The sequence below is a fragment of the Xenopus tropicalis genome, chromosome 3, assembly GCF_000004195.4.
Source record: "Xenopus tropicalis strain Nigerian chromosome 3, UCB_Xtro_10.0, whole genome shotgun sequence".
In the NCBI taxonomy this organism is placed as follows: Eukaryota; Metazoa; Chordata; class Amphibia; order Anura; family Pipidae; genus Xenopus; species Xenopus tropicalis.
Genome location: NC_030679.2, coordinates 99,042,310 through 99,059,484, shown reverse-complemented (window position 1 = coordinate 99,059,484; position 17,175 = coordinate 99,042,310). Strand labels below are relative to the sequence as shown.

General features: G+C 39.1%; 1 protein-coding gene across 2 annotated transcripts in view; it reads right to left on the bottom strand.

The window, feature by feature from the left end:
- The window catches only part of myo1e.1 (myosin IE, gene 1), a 110,983-nt gene that overhangs the window by 55,118 nt on the left and 38,690 nt on the right, over positions 1-17,175 (bottom strand). For both annotated transcript variants that reach the window (NM_001128025.2, XM_031897669.1), the window contains 1 exon segment: positions 4,987-5,130. In NM_001128025.2, the coding sequence (NP_001121497.2) occupies positions 4,987-5,130 (144 nt within the window).

Sequence of the window (17,175 nt, the reverse complement as noted above, 5' to 3'; positions counted from 1 at the left end):
AATACCAAATGCAGGCTTTGGTTCATACCATGTTCCTCCATGGTCAGGTAGCAATGTAGACAAAAACAAGTTCACTGTGCACCTGGACCTATATTATATTTAGTATCCTGACTCCCCTGAATGTCCCAAACACCTATTGGTTAATAAAGGTTGACCACTGGCTTTGTTTTACTGGAATCTATTTTTAATTTTACCTTATAAAAGCATGCCATGATCAAAGCATAACATCTGGTGAGTAAAATTATTAAACATAAACGTGCAGTTAAATGTCTATGATGTGTCACTATGTTTGTGTAAACAAAACGCTAATTCAAAATTAAGTATGTTTTTCCTTAAACACACAGTGTATAAATGGGTATGCAATCAAAGTTTACACATTCATCTGAAACAAGTATAACATCTATTTTTCTAACCATAAAGGCAGTTAAGATATATCATTTAGGACAGTATAATGTAGACTTCATTTACCATTTAATCCTACTCTTAGGCCTATGGCCTTAATACTAATATTTGTGTATAGCCATGGTTGCCCTTTATGTGTGATTCTACTCTCAATCATGTTAACAGAAGTGATCCACACAAGATAGGAAGCTGTTACATCCTCATTATAAAACAGCAGTGAAAAAAAACTCCTCATGCGCCATTGTCCTTAATCTCTCTCATACATCACTAATTATAAAGAAATACCTCTCTCTTTTCCTAATTGTTCCTGAGCTATAAGATCAAATTTATTTCTAGCCTGTATGCAATTTCCGCATGTATGGCAATGCACTTTGCAAAACTGCTCTTCTAAACATACCCTAACCTCTGCTAAAGATTGCATTCTCATATGTTCCTGCCCATCTCACATGAAACTCTTTTCTTGTGAATGGCTACTTGCCATTCAATATCATTCGAACCCAAATATTTCCCACCAAGAAGTGCATTCCCTTAACTCTATATTAACCACTCCAAGATGCAGCATTTAAATTGACTGCACACAACTAACAGCAGATATCAATTAAGTTGTATTCTCTTCGGAGCAAGATTCTTCTACTCCTTTCTTATTCAAGAATAAGCTTCTTGCATGGAGATTAAAGTACAGAAGATTAATAGTCTTGTTGAATTTACTAGGTCCAGCATAATCTGTAATGCTACATAAAGCAGATAATGAATACATTTGAAAGAGAAATGTGTGATTTATCCTACCTATAGACTATTTTTCAACACTTCCTTAATTACTTCCACTCACAAAAAGCAGCTGAATACACGCCAAATGCTGGATATTGTCCACTTTGGCCATGCTTTGCATAGGTCATTTAGCTGATGGCCTGAGCAAGCAGATATGAATAGAAGTGGAAGGGAGGTGGAATTACAGGCTGGAGGCTGAACTGTTTATGGAACTCTGTTTGTTGCTTCCTTTAACGCAAATAGCATTTACAGGGCTTTCAATATAAAACAACTTGACCCCATTACAAGTTTTACCAATATTATGCTGTAGCATTAATATGTGGAAATGAAACGGAGCGTTCATGACAATGTTACAATAATACATTTAAGTGTATATGACAGGAAACTGTATATCAAGGCCAACCAAATTTTACTTGCTATCAAAAGTGCAAGAAACAAAATCATTGTTTCACCTCACACAAAATGCTCTACTAAGCTTTTCTCTTCAGCTAAATGAAAGGCTGCTTTGATGTGAGAGGAAAAACAACAATATTGTGCCACAGAGTCTCCTCTGCAGGGAAAGTCACTGATAAAATAACCTCTTGTGCACTTCCCGTGGCTTTTTTTTTTTCCTTGTGACAGAAAAAACAGATTTCCTTAAAATATTATATTTACATTTTGGGCAAAGGTTAGAATGTTAAAGTATTCCTCCATTTATACGGTGTACCAATTGATATACTGCCCTCCTAAAGTTGTAGAACAACAACGTCCAGCATCCCACCAATAGCCAAAAGCGGTTAAGGGGATATTAAAAGCTGTAGTTATCACATTTTTAATCATCCATTCATCCATTATTAATGTAAATATCACTAAAGAGACAGAAGTGCCAGGCCTTCTAGTAACATAGTAACATAGTAAGTTGGGTTGAAAAAAGACATACGTCCATCAAGTTCAACCATAATGCCTATATATAACCTGCCTAACTACTAGTTGATCCAGAAGAAGGCAAAAAAACCCCATCTGAAGCCTCTCTAATTTGCTGCAGAGGGGAAAAAATTCCTTCCTGACTCCAAGATGGCAATCGGACCAGTCCCTGGATCAACTAGTACTAAGAGCTATCTTCCCATAACCGTGTATTCCCTCACTTGCTAAGAATCCATCCAGCCCCTTCTTAAAGTTATATAATGTATCAGCCAGCACGACTGATTCGGGGAGGGAATTCCAGAACTTCACAGCTCTCACTGTAAAAAATCCTTTCCGAATGTTTAAATGGAACCTCCCTTCTTCTAAACGAAGTGGGTGCCCTTGTGTCCGTTGGAAGGACCTACTGGTAAATAAAACATTAGAAAGGTTATTATATGATCCCTTTATATATTTATACATAGTTATCATGTCACCTCTTAAGCGCCTCTTCTCCAGTGTAAACAGACCCAACTTGGCCAGTCTTTCTTCATAACTGAGACTTTCCATACCCTTTACCAGCTTAGTTGCCCTTCTCTGGACCCTCTCTAACTCAATAATGTCCCGTTTGAGCACTGGAGACCAAAACTGAACAGCATATTCTAGATGGGGCCTTACCAGCGCTCTGTAAAGGGGAAGAATAACCCCCTCCTCCCGTGAATCTATACCCCTTTTAATACAGCTCAAAACCTTGTTTGCCCTTGCAGCTGCTGCCTGGCATTGCTTGCTACAGCCAAGTTTATTATCTACAAGGACTCCAAGGTCCTTCTCCATTAGGGATTTGCCTAGTGCAGTCCCATTAAGGGTATACGGGGCTTGCATATTTTTACATCCCAGGTGCATGACCTTACATTTATCCACATTAAATCTCATCTGCCACTTAGCTGCCCAGTTGGTCAAGATCCTGCTGCAGGGATGTCACATCCTGGATAGAATTGACTGGTCTGCAGAGTTTTGTATCATCTGCAAACACTGATACATTACTCATAATACCCTCCCCTAAGTCATTTATGAACAAATTAAACAAAAGTGGACCCAGTACAGAACCCTGAGGGACCCCACTGAGAACCTTACTCCAAGTAGAGAATGTGCCATTAACAATCACCCTCTGTACCCGATCCTGTAGCCAGTTTTCTATCTATGTGCAAACGACTTCACTAAGACCAATAGACCTTAGCTTAGAAAGCAGTCGTTTGTGGGGAACGGTATCAAATGCTTTGGCAAAATCCAAATAGATTATATCTACTGCATCCCCACTGTCCAGCTTCTTACTTACCTCATCATAAAAAGCAATTAAATTGGTCTGACATGACCTGTCCTTCATAAAGCCATGCTGATTACTGCTCATAATGGCATTATCCACTACATAATTTTGAATGTGATCCCTTAACAAGCCTTCAAATAACTTGCCCACCACGGATGTCAAACTTACAGGCCTATAATTGCCAGGCTGAGATCTTACTCCCTTTTTAAATATGGGAATGACATTCGCCTTCTTCCAATCCCTAGGTACCATACCTGATGAAAGAGAGTCTGAGATTATCAGAAACAAGGGCCACTGTAATTCTGCCCCTAGCACTCTCAGTACCCGAGGGTGTATTCCATCTGGCCCAGGTGCCTTGTTTACATTTATCGCGTGTAACCCTTTAAGCACCATATCCTGTGCCAACCACTGTGTAGTTGGAGCTGAGGCAACAGTGCAGCTATTGGGTGGGACATGGCCCACTGGCTCCTCTACTGTATACACAGAAGAAAAGAACTGGTTAAGCACATCTGCCTTTTCTGTATCCGCTGTAACCATATTGTTACTATAACTCAATGGGGCCACACCCTCAACCTGCATCTTTTTACTATTAATATACTTAAAAAACTTTTTGGGGTTAGTCTTGGCCTCGGCCGCGATGCGCTCCTCATTTTCTATCTTTGCCTTCCGGATTGCTGTTTTACAACACTTGTTATAGTGTTTATAATCACTAAACGCATCTACTCTGACTTATATTTCTTAAAAGCTTTCCTTTTTTTCCCTATTAACTTCTTTACCTCAGAGTTAAGCCACATAGGTTGATTCTTAACACTTCTACTTTTTCTTATTAATGGAATAAATTGAGAACAGTAATGATTTAATATCATTTTAAATGACAACCATTTCTGCTCTGTGTTTTTATCAGAAAACATAATGCCCCAATCTATGCCCTGAAGCGCTGCCCTTAAGGAGCTAAAATTTGCCTTCCTAAAATTCATTGTCTTTGTTGCCCCCGTGTAAATTTGTTTCCTGCACCAAACATCAAATGAAATAACATTATGGTCACTATTGCCCAGGGGTTCAACCACTTGCACATTTGCTATACGTTCTGGGTCATTAGAGATCACTAGATCTAGTATAGCATGGTTCCTGGTTGGCTCCTCAACAACTTGTGACATAAAGTTGTCATGCAGCAAGTTTATAAACTTGTTCCCATTTACTGTCCTGGCAGTACTATTGCCCCAGTCAATATCAGGGTAATTAAAATCCCCCATTATTATCACTTGCCCCAAACTAGCAGCCTTTTCTATTTGCAACAGGAGCTGGGCCTCCTCCTCCTAGTATCTTCTGTATCACCAATGTCCCTTATGACTCCCTCCGGCCCTGGTGAGCACTTTGCTTCAGCAGACTGTGAAATAACCTTAAACATGGGGTCCTGAATGATTGTTCTCATCCCATAATATGAAAATTGCTAGGATGATCCATTATTTTATATGGACTATCGCAATGTTTATGACAACTGATTAAACCCAGGTGCTTAAAAATGTAGAACATTTAAGCCCAGTTCTCCTACTATAGTCCCTTATAGTATCATAGTATCAATATAGTCAAAATAATGTATTAACCAAGGATACAAAGATGAAGTCATCCATATAACGTTTCTTTAGATTGTCTACTATAGAATCTTCTGTAATTTTTGAGAGAAGAACCATATCATCCACTCCGCTGTGCTTGACATTGTGGCTTTGCCAGTGGTATCTGTAATGTCCTTTGCTGCCCTGTAAAAGAAAACACAAAAATTAACACATGCTGAGCTGAAATGTATCCAAATGCAAGTTGTAAGGCATATTTTTGCAGAATTTCTGTTTCTTACGGAACCACTATTAAATCAATAACAGGTATTTGCTATCTGTCAAAGCACTCCATCCATAATACAGCCATGCGATTCCTTATCTTGAAATCCAAACCAAGTATTCAGAAAATTACAGAGAAAACGTTCTTTGTAATAATAAATTGCTGTACAGATCCATATTGGTGGCAAAACAATGCTATTGGTTGATTTAATGTGTTGATATTTTTAAGCATTGAGGTATGGTGATCCAAATTACAGAAAAATGCCTTATGCAGAAACCCCCAGTTCATATAGCTATATTGTATAATAGTATAGGTACCTGAAAATTTAGTTACATCCAAACAGTCCCAATGACTATATGCCAGTCTAGCATTCTCACTGACCCTTGCTGGATGTCTTGCCACCTCCTGTGACAGAATGTTTACCATATCAGCACAGATATTTTAAATCGACAATAACTAGTGTTCACTGGTTCCCACAGCTAAACAGATTGAGGGTCCCTGTTGTGTTCAACTTTTCAGTGCTACGGGCTCTGTAAATAATACAGTAGAACCCTGATTTTCATCCCTGGATATTATGTTCATACACAGGCAAACTGACTCTTCCCCCCCCCCCCTGTATTTGAAACATACAGACATTTAACAACTTTCTGTAAATGTATTAAACAAGGACCATCTTATTCCCAAACACAAATTAGTGCCATTGCATAGCAGGCATTGAAAATAAACGGGTACAGGCATTGCACAGATCCCTATATACTCCTGTGGCGGAACACTTTGCATGTCTTACGACATTAGGTTTTGCAATTGCGATTTTTTTTTTAGTCCGAGCAAAAAACTTGTTAACCTATTTTCACGTTAAGATATATGCCATCTTCAAGCAGATGCTGGTGCGAAAAGAAGCCTAAGGGCAAGGTCGCACAAGGAGATTTCTTGGCTGTAGGAATCTGCGCTACCTGCAGGCAACAAATCTACAAATTTCTCTTAACCGACAGTGGGGTCGCTGCACGTAAAACACTTAAAATGCAGCAATCCAGCGTAATCTTAAAAAAATGCACAAGAAAGCATTTTTCCACAATAACATTGGCTTGCTGAATGTAAAGTGTTATATGCAATGAACCCCAGTTTATGGAAATATATTTTTAGGAGATTTGTTGCCTGCAAGTAGCACAAATTTCCCACAGGCAACAAACCTTCTTGCCTGCCTCTGTCCTAGGGATCTGCTTTTCCTAAGGTAACACCAAAGAAAAGACTTGAGTCTGGTGATTTTTGGTGAATATCCATATAAAAACAGCATTTCTAACATGAACATTCTATTATAGCTCATTTTATATGGTACAAGTCTGATTGAATTGAATGCTGTAATGCAACAAATTATGATTATTTAGAGCATTCATAAAGACATTTATATTTAAAGATTTAGATTAAAAAGTAAAAATGTGCGATTGATTAATGTGCAAACGCCATTCTCTGTGGTAGAACAAAAATAAATGGCAATTCAATCTCTGTAGCATGTGTCTGAAACATGATGAGCAAGATGCAGACTGTGTTTTGAAATGATCATTACCAATAAGGAATTTATTAAGTGTTGGACAGAAATATAGGGTAATTAAAAAAAGGTTGATCATTTGGCGGGGTATTTAAGGGTTTCTTCAAATGATAAGAGATCAAAAAGAAAGTACAATACAGGCCGATATCTTTAGAAGTCTTTAGATCTTAGATGAATGAAAGGGAACTTAAGAGACAAAAAAGTACGATTTTTAATTTTAAATGTGATTGTTGGATTTAATTTACTTCAGAACATTAACATGCATGGGCTTAATTTACTCGATTCTTTGTATAACATAGCCCTTATAAAAAGGATCCATAAGCTTCAAATAAACAAAATTAAAATGTTACATTTTAAATCTATCTAGTAAAACAAAATCTCTGCTTACATTATAATCTTGTACTTAAAGGAACAGTAACACCAAAAAACGAACATGTATAAAAGTAATTACAATATAATGTAATGTTTCCCTGCACTGGTACAACCGGTGTGTTTGGCTCAGAAAGACTACTGCAGACAATATAAACAAAGCTGTGGTGTACACATGGGGGAAGCCATTCAAAAGAAAAAAAGGCACAGGTTATTTAGCAGATAACAGATAAAATCCAATTATAGTCTATAGAGCTTATCTGTTATCTGCTATGTATCCTGCACCTTTTCTCCTTTTTCCAGCTTGAATGGCTGCCCCCGTGGCTACACAGCAGCTTATTTATATAAACTATAGTAGTGTTTCTACAGCAAACACACCATTTTTACCAGTGTAGGGCAGCAGTACATTATATTTGAATTACTTTAAAACATTTTAATTTACAATTTTCAGTTACTGTTCCTTTAAATGCAAGTCAAATTAATAGCCATGGGAGCAGGGCGCACAGGATGATGTTAGTTGTGTAATGTGGTTTAACAGTACTTTATTGATCCATTTGGGAATACAAACACAAATTTAGTTCTATTCCACAAAGTGGTATCACACATGCAGTTTATTGGGATTGCAACACAAATATTCAGGGCAATCTCCCTAAAGTGCTATTACTTGAAGAGAAACACTGTATTGCACAATGTACATAAATTGCACAGTGATTCATGAAGAATCATCGGCATAAAGTCTTTTGTATTATTAAGACCATTCAAACAAAAGAAGATAAAGCGCCATATTCTAACTGATTTGCAGATTTTGGACTCCATGGATGTGCTAAAAAAGATGTTCCTGGAAAATCAATCTATAATTCCTGGTGGGTACATTTGCATCCAATTGGTGCATAAATCCATCTGGCTTCATTTATGGTATTGGGTGTGCAAGTGAATTCTGCAGATTGCATATGTGTATTGCACCTATGGATGCTGGGTGTGAAGGGAAGTACCTTTAATGAAAGCGGTTTAAGGGTGAAGACACACTGAGCTACTAATATCAGCTACTTGTTGTAGCTACTAAAAGAGACAATGCTGATCATTTACTGATAATTGTCTCTATGTGCGTTTTAACAGAGGCAATTCTCAGTATTATCTATGGCAGGGTATTTTCTGGTGTTTAGTAGCCATTAAAAAGTAACTGCTACTAGTAGCTCCGTGTGTCTTTGCCCTTATGCGCAGCTGCATAAATTAACCCTATAGTCACTAGTATAAAATGTGTAGGCCTTATATGCTTACTCTTTTTACTTCAAATATTTATGCATTAGAGATTTTTTTTCTCACTGATTAACTGCACCGCAGATCTGACACATACTAAAGATTTTAAAATGTACAGGTAATTTACTGTTTACATTTTCAATAAATGTGCATTACACAAACAGAACCCATGATGCAGCAATGATTGACCAAATTTTGCTCTTGATCCAAAACATTATTAAACATTTTAAGAGGCTCAAAGGAAAATGTACACAAATTTGGAGGGGGGTGGTGGTGACTTCCTTCTGCGTACCATATTTGACCAGTAAATGTTAAGAATAAATGCCATTTCTTCACGCAAGTTATCTTTAATGGCTGCATAACACATGAAAAGGAGATGAAAGGGCAAAGAGAAGCAACATACGGTTAGCAGAGAGATTTGCAGCAATAGACAAGTGAAGACTCCATTGCATTGTCTCATTATGATCCAGACTATTAATTATGGAAAAGACCAGTATGAATTCAAATCTGGGTTATGTAACACTCTCAGGAACTGCTCTCAAAAGTAAGTATTAAAAACAGAATGGCAGTTTGATGTGTTATGTGCTATGCCTTATTGTACAGCGCTGCGGAATATGAAGCGCTGCGGAATATGTTGGCACTTTATAAATAAATGTTATTAATAATAATAATAATAATAATATGCTGTAACAGTCACACTTAATGCTACCCCCAGACTGTCTAAATAGTTATATAGTCTGCGTCAAAGATTTTGGGTAAGATAAATGATTATCTTTGCAACAATATCTCCTTTCACACATGAGCATCCTCTGTTTAGGAAATACCTTTCCCTTTAGTGAACCCTCTGTCTAGTCACTGGCAATATTTATATGTTGGGAAACCACTGCAATGTCATAAGTACAAAATAATGCCATTAAAGGATCTTTCACTGTCTCCATTCAAAAGTTCACAAAGCGACAGCATATTTAAAATCACTCGACTGTGTTGAAGTAAGCATATATCATATATGGAATAAGCAAGCTCCTGTGCTTCAGCCTGACTAATTTCCAAGAGAATGTTAAAAATTCTGACCACTGACCTCTGTTAAGAGATTTTGCCCCATATGTGCTTTCCAAGCAACATTAACTCTCCTGTGCAAGGGACAGCATACTGGAGTTGGTCCCTTACTCTTACACCAAAGGCCTCAATATTTAGGGAACCCAGAAATATATTAACTCATAAAACCCTATTTTAGTGGCTTACTACCACAGTATAACGAACGCCTCCGTTTCTGTCAAGACTGCAATAGGATACTATTACCACATTCTGCCTAAACGTTATAGTTTTCTTTCTGATGTGGCCAACACAGCCATTAAGCAGCAATGTGTTCCCCACATGTTTATTTTTCCAAAATACAGCAGCTATCAATTTTTAACAACTTTACAGATTCTGTGTGCTCCTGTGTGCAGCCTAAAACTAGAAACTGAGAACCCAAACTAACAAATGAGTCAAATAGAGAATGCTTGTTCATTTATCTTAAGTTATATATTTGTGTGTGGCAAAATCATGTGACCTTCAGGTGTATCAATGGGATGATATTCGGGTTGAGTGTGGGTGGCCTTGCTTTATTTAAAGAAACAAGAGAAATCTGGGTTTTCAAGACCCTTGTCTGATCTTAGCAACACAGGTTTGTAGAAGCTTGTCATGGCTCATTTCTAAAGTGTTGGGACTCCGCCACCCCACTGTCAAGCAGATCAGTTACAAACAGAGGCAATTCAGACCATTTTTGCCTGCCCCAGGAGTGATCAATAGACAAAAGGTCACACCAAGATCAAGGTGAGTAATACTCTCAAAGAACACCAGAAAAACATCTAAGTGTTCTTTACTTGCATTGCCGAATGTCAGTGTTCAGGAAACCAACACCAGTAGAATAACAAACAATGGTGTTCATGGCAGGATTGCAAGAAGAAAACCCCTACTATTCAAAAAGAACATTGCTGCAAGTCTCCAGTTTGCTAAACACCTCATGGTTAATCACCCACCAGTAACTTAAGCTTTCATTTTCATTTTTCATTCTCCTTTAATCCTACAGACATGATGTGAAAGGGCATGAAGCTGGCATTTCATGCCAGGATGTCTACCAGCATCCTTAAACTGTAGCTGTTCTGTATAGAGGAATGGGCTAAAGCCAATGTCCAGGACTGATCAACAGTTACTGGAAAGGTTTAATTGCTGCCAGAGGGGGGCACACCAGTTATTAAAGCAAAGGTTCACATACTTTTGCTACACACACACACAAATATAGAACTTTGGATCATTTTCCCCAATAAGAAAAAGAACAAGCATTATGCTTTTTGGCTGATATGTTTAAGGTCATATTTCACTTCATGCACCATTGTATGTGTCTATATTTATAATGTAAATATATATGTGTGTGTCTATATTTCTAATGTAAATATATTTGTTCTAGATTTTAGAATGTAGTTTGCCTAATGCACAGGGCACTGAGTTTCCATGCTTATTGGCATGGGATGTATGCAAAGCAGCTCTACACAGCAGAAGCACAAATGCAGCACAGATGATTTCGAAATACTGGGACATAGCTCTTCCACTTTGGTGATGTGGCCTAACGTAATATTTCATGCCAATAAGAACTTTTACCAAAAAAAGGAAAAAGTTCAAGTAATTCAGCTCCTCAATACATTTCCTATTTTAACTGCAGTTTCCTGCTTTTTTGCAGCTTTGGAATCTCTGGAATTTATAGCACCGCCACCAACCAAACTGAGCTTTCACTGGAACAAGTCTCCTCCCAACATTATGTGGTACTGGATTTTTTTCCTTACAAAGCACAAAGAAACAAAATGCCTCACTGTACCATGTACTGTATTTTATAATGGTATTTTCAGAGCATAGTTAAGGTTGCATTACTGACCCCTGCCCTTCAGAGCTTGAGCTCTGAATGTAAAATTCTCACAGCATCTGAATATAACATGGTTAGATTTAACGTGACAAGACCTTGAAATCTGATTAAAAGCAGGCTGCAATGTAACTAATGTTGAAGCCAAATATCCACTAGTATAACCTTGTCAGGTAACTGCAGTGTTAGTCTACGGGGGACTGCTATGTTACACTAACAGTATTTTTGGGCTACATAAAACTACCAGCAGAACTTTACCTATTTGTATGTTCACTCGACTCCTAACAAAGGTACACTGTTTTACAATAGCAAAGCAGGAATAGGAGCCTTACACTGGCTTGGAGCTTAACGTTATCATGGCCTATTCCCCAGAAGGATTTAACAGATACAGTGACATACACAAACTATATGACAGAGCTGTAACATTATAATCCTTAAACTACAAGAATTTGCAGAAACAAATCCCTGTAGTTTAGAGAAGCACATTGCCTTTAGATGTACCCTAGTGGCACACCTCCCATACATATTTACACACTGGTACAAATCACACTAATATAGTTAATTTTAGTTCTTTATGATAACACTATTTTTGTTTAAGTGGCCCTAGAGCTGCACATTCACCCAGCCCATTGTTAAACCAGCTCTGGAAGAAATATGAATATAATCAAAGTGCAGGCAACAGATGGCAGTTTTGTTTTGGAATGAGTAATGGTAAAGCTAATTTCTCACTTTTAAAGCACTATTGCTAAATCAAAGACTCCTAAATGGACTCAAAACGCAAAACTTCACTCAAAAAACACAGATGTGCCTCAATTATACATTCTGCAACCTGCTCTGAACCACGGTCCTGAACTAGTCAGCCTCAAGCTGGTTTCTCTCACATCAGCAGTTATGCTTATATACTGTAAATGCCTGTTTAAAGACAAATAAACCAAGCTGTTTTGACCCATAGCAGTCAGCAGATCTCATTAAAACTACACTTTATACCCCTGTCAGCCAAAATACTGTTCTTTTCAACTAACTCACCGAGGAGGGGATATTTTCCTTTTCTCTCTCACAATGCTACACTTAATGGAAGCTGCTGAAGTGCTTATTGTTATGATTACATTTTTACAACATTTTAATAATTATTAAAATTAACAAAAATTCCATTTGAGTAAAAGTTACAACTCGCTTAGATTGTAAGCTCTGTGGGACAAGGACCTCATATCTGTTGCTTTATCTGTTGCTTCTATCCCAAACGTGGCATTTATATTTAATTCTCTCTGCTGCTTAAGTAACCTTAATCTACCTGAACAGGTTTACAGGGACTGCATTGACCTGGGTCTGTTGGCACCATGGCCAACACAGTGCCAGAGAAGGCAGAGATGGAAACGTGTGGATGCCAGCTGATTCTTTACCTGCATTTATGGCAGGAACCCCAAAATCAGCCTGTGTGACAGGAAACTCTGTGACAAGCCTAACGTAGCTCTTGTCTTCAACGGCACCAGATCAAAATCTATTAACCCGCCTGAATGACGAGACGACCGATATCAGCAGCCATTGCAATATTGGTCATCTCGTCGATCCACCATACACACACCGAATATCGCACGAAACAAGCACCAAAATTATCGGTGCGTGTATGGCCAGCTTAAGGGCCGTGACAGACAGGGAGATTAGTTGCTGCACGACAAATCTCCCTTGTCGCGGTCGACTAATCTCCCCACAATGCCATCCCACCGGCTAGAATGCAAATCACCGGCGAAATGGCATACGCGGCGCCGAAATCACCGAAGTTTCCTTGATTTCGGCAAATCGCAGTGTTGTGTATGCCATCCCAACGGCAATTTAAATTCTAGCCGGTGGGATGGCATTTCTGGGAGATTAGTAGCCTGCGACAAGGGAGATTTGTCACGCAGAGACTAATCTCCCCATCAGTCACGGCCCACTGCCAATTAGAAGGCAGCCAGTGAATGGTCTGGATTCAGAAGCCTCTGTGTGTACTTCTAGATGACTATCCATTATAAGAAGGCAAGTAACAATGAAGGTCCAGATTAGCCAAAATGGGATAAATGAAAGAAGTCTGATAGACTTCCACAAGGATGCTTCGTAGAGCAAGGTCACACAGTGCAGACTGTGCATATAAGCGAAGGATAACAATCAGCCTGTACACTTTTCTTTTAGTTGTGCCTGCAACTGAAACCACCGAATCTGCCCGGGGGCAGGCACATGGAGTCAATATCCCCCAACTAACTGGGAATAAATGCAGGCCGAGTAAAGGCCCCCATACACGGACCGATAGAAGCTGCCGATTCGGCAGCTAATCGGCCCGTGTATGGGCAGAAACGAGCGGCCTGGCCGATCGATGAAATTGGCCAGATATCGATCGGCCAGGTTAGAAAATCCAGTCGGATCGGGGACCGCATCGGCTTGTTGATGCGGTCCCCGAACCGACTGCCCCATGGCCGCAACTGTAATCCGATCGTTTGGCCCCAGGGCCAAATGATCGGATTATTTTTTTTTTTTAAAGCAACTTGCTACCCGATATCGCCCACCCGTAGGTGGGGATATCGGGTAAAGATCCGCTCGCTTGGCGACATTGCCAAGCGAGCGGATCTTATAGTGTATGGGGACCTTAACTGTCCCCGCGCTTCAAAAATCGAATTGCTGTGCCTTCACTCTGAAGCATTGCATCGGCTCAGGTGCAGGCACATAAACCAGAATTCGGTGCGGAACTGGGTCAACTCCGGGTGCAGGTACAACAATAAGATTTTTGAAGCATAGGGAAAGATTCTCAGAGAATCCGCCCCATTATCATCTACAAATTTGTAAACATTTGTATTATTTAAGTTGACTTAGAACTGAGCTAGAGGACATTGCATTATGCACTACAGCAAATCATATATACTTTTCTGTAAAAATAAAACACAATTCATAGGAACAGAGAACTATTACTGACCATTTTAACACATACCTGTCAATACTGACCCAAAAATGTTTGCTTGTGTCTCTTCACACCACACTGAAAATGTAAATATTTAAACAAATACAGGACTAACAGGGACAATTTTACCCCCATGATTCCACACAACTTTTCTCACACAGCAGAGTCCAAAATAAAAGATTCTTTCCATATTAGTCAGTCAAGTGGAAGAAAAAAAGCTTGTTTTTTTCACCAAAGTGCAAAAATTTTATTCTTTTTAACAGCTAACTGAAAAGAAAAATGACAAAGTAATCTTTCAAGACTTTACAGTCCCTTCTTCAGGCTGACACTTTGTAAATTGGCACCCTAATTATGGGCCACAGAGTTCTAAAAGCGTACTTTGTAATATTTTTTTATAGTTAGTTATTAAACAGCAAAACATTTAACCCACTCTTGTTTTTTTCATCTCATACAGTGGACTTATTGTAAGAAGTCCATTAACAATAAATACCTTAATTATTAAGAAAAACGTGAGATTCCTGTCTTGTAAAAAGGAAATTTATTGCGTTCAATAACCAAAGACATTTTTACCATTATTTTTTTTGAAGGTACCAATACATAGAAGCACTTTTATAAAGTTTGCTTTCATTTGCAACAAAGTAAAACTTTCATTATTGCAAAATACAACAGTTCACAACTTACAAAAGTAGCAAAAACCTAGTAGCAAAAATTCACATACAGTGGCTTGCAAAAGTATTCGGCCCCCTTGAACTTTTCCACATTTTGTCACATTACAGCCACAAACATCAATTTTATTGGAATTCCACGTGAAAGACCAATATAAAGTGGTGTACACGTGAGAAGTGAAATGAAAATCATACATGATTCCAAACATTTTTTACAAATAAATAACTGCAAAGTGGGGTGTGCGTAATTATTCAGCCCCCTTTGGTCGGAGTGCAGTCAGTTGCCCATAGACATTGCCTGATGAGTGCTAATGACTAAATAAAGTGCACCTGTGTGTAATCTAATGTCAGTACAAATACAGCTGCTCTGTGACGGCCTCAGAGGTTGTCTAAGAGAATATTGGGAGCAACAACACCATGAAGTCCAAAGAACACACCAGACAGGTCAGGGATAAAGTTATTGAGAAATTTAAAGCAGGCTTAGGCTACAAAAAGATTTCCAAAGCCTTGAACATCCCATGGAGCACTGTTCAAGTGATCATTCAGAAATGGAAGGAGTATGGCACAACTGTAAACCTACCAAGACAAGGCTGTCCACCTAAACTCACAGGCCGAACAAGGAGAGCGCTGATCAGAAATGCAGCCAAGAGGCCTATGGTGACTCTGGACGAGCTGCAGAGATCTACAGCTCAGGTGGGGGAATCTGTCCATAGGACAACTATTAGTCGTGCACTGCACAAAGTTGGCCTTTATGGAAGAGTGGCAAAAAGAAAGCCATTATTAACAGAAAACCCGTTTGCAGTTTGCCACAAGCCATGTGGGGAACACAGCAAACATGTGGAAGAAGGTACTCTGGTCAGATGAGACCAAAGTGGAACTTTTTGGCCAAAATGCAAAACGCTATGTGTGGCGGAAAACTAACACTGCACATCACTCTCAACACACCATCCCCACTGTCAAATATGGTGGTGGCAGCATCATGCTCTGGGGGTGCTTCTCTTCAGCAGGGACAGGGAAGCTGGTCAGAGTTGATGGGAAGATGGATGGAGCCAAATACAGGGCAATCTTGGAAGAAAACCTCTTGGAGTCTGCAAAAGACTTGAGACTGGGGCGGAGGTTCACCTTCCAGCAGGACAATGACCCTAAACATATCCATGTGTTAGAATGGCCCAGTCAAAGTCCAGATATAAATCCAATCGAGAATCTGTGGCAAGATCTGAAAACTGCTGTTCACAAACGCTGTCCATCTAATCTGACTGAGCTGGAGCTGTTTTGCAAAGAAGAATGGGCAAGGATTTCAGTCTCTAGATGTGCAAAGCTGGTAGAGACATACCCTAAAAGACTGGCAGCTGTAATTGCAGCAAAAGGTGGTTCTACAAAGTATTGACTCAGGGGGCTGAATAATTACGCACACCCCACTTTGCAGTAATTTATTTGTAAAAAATGTTTGGAATCATGTATGATTTTCGTTCCACTTCTCACAAGTACACCACTTTGTATTGGTCTTTCACGTGGAATTCCAATAAAATTGATTCATGTTTGTGGCTGTAATGTGACAAAATGTGGAAAAGTTCAAGGGGGCCGAATACTTTTGCAAGCCACTGTATAAGAAAACAATTAACAGTAAAATTCCCCACCCAAGCAAAACCAGTCTCCCTCCACAGTTTCACATTGGACAGAACTTAGTTATACAAGGACCATGATACTGGGCATTCTAACATTAAAAAGGACTATGGTATTGCTTTTTCTGACATCTTGGGGATTTGGCAAGGCTGCCCACATACACCTCACTGTAATTTCTAAACTGGGGTTTCCCTACACCAGGGATCCCCAACCTTTTATTCCCATAAGCCACATTTAAATGAAAGAAGTGTTGGGAAGCAACACAACCATGAAAAAGGTCACTGGGGGTGCCAATAAGAGCTATAATTGACTACTTAATAGTCCCTATGTGGACTGGAAATTATAACTATTACCTTCCTCCGGTTCATTTAAAGCATATATGTCAAACACAAGGCCCGGGGGCCAAATCCAGCCCACCTGGCTGTTTTATGCCCTTGGTGAGTGAGTCTGACCATCAGCCTGTTCAATTTCTATTTTCCTCACATAGTAACTAAGACTAAGGGGTATATTTATCATGCTGTGTAAAAAGTGGAGTGAAGCATTACCAGTAATGTTGCCCAAGGCATCCAATCAGTAATCAGATTTCAACAGTAGCAAAGCATCTATTGGCTGCTATGAGCAACATCACCGGTAATGTCTTACTCCACCTTTTACACATTGTGATAAATATACCCATTAGTATCTTAC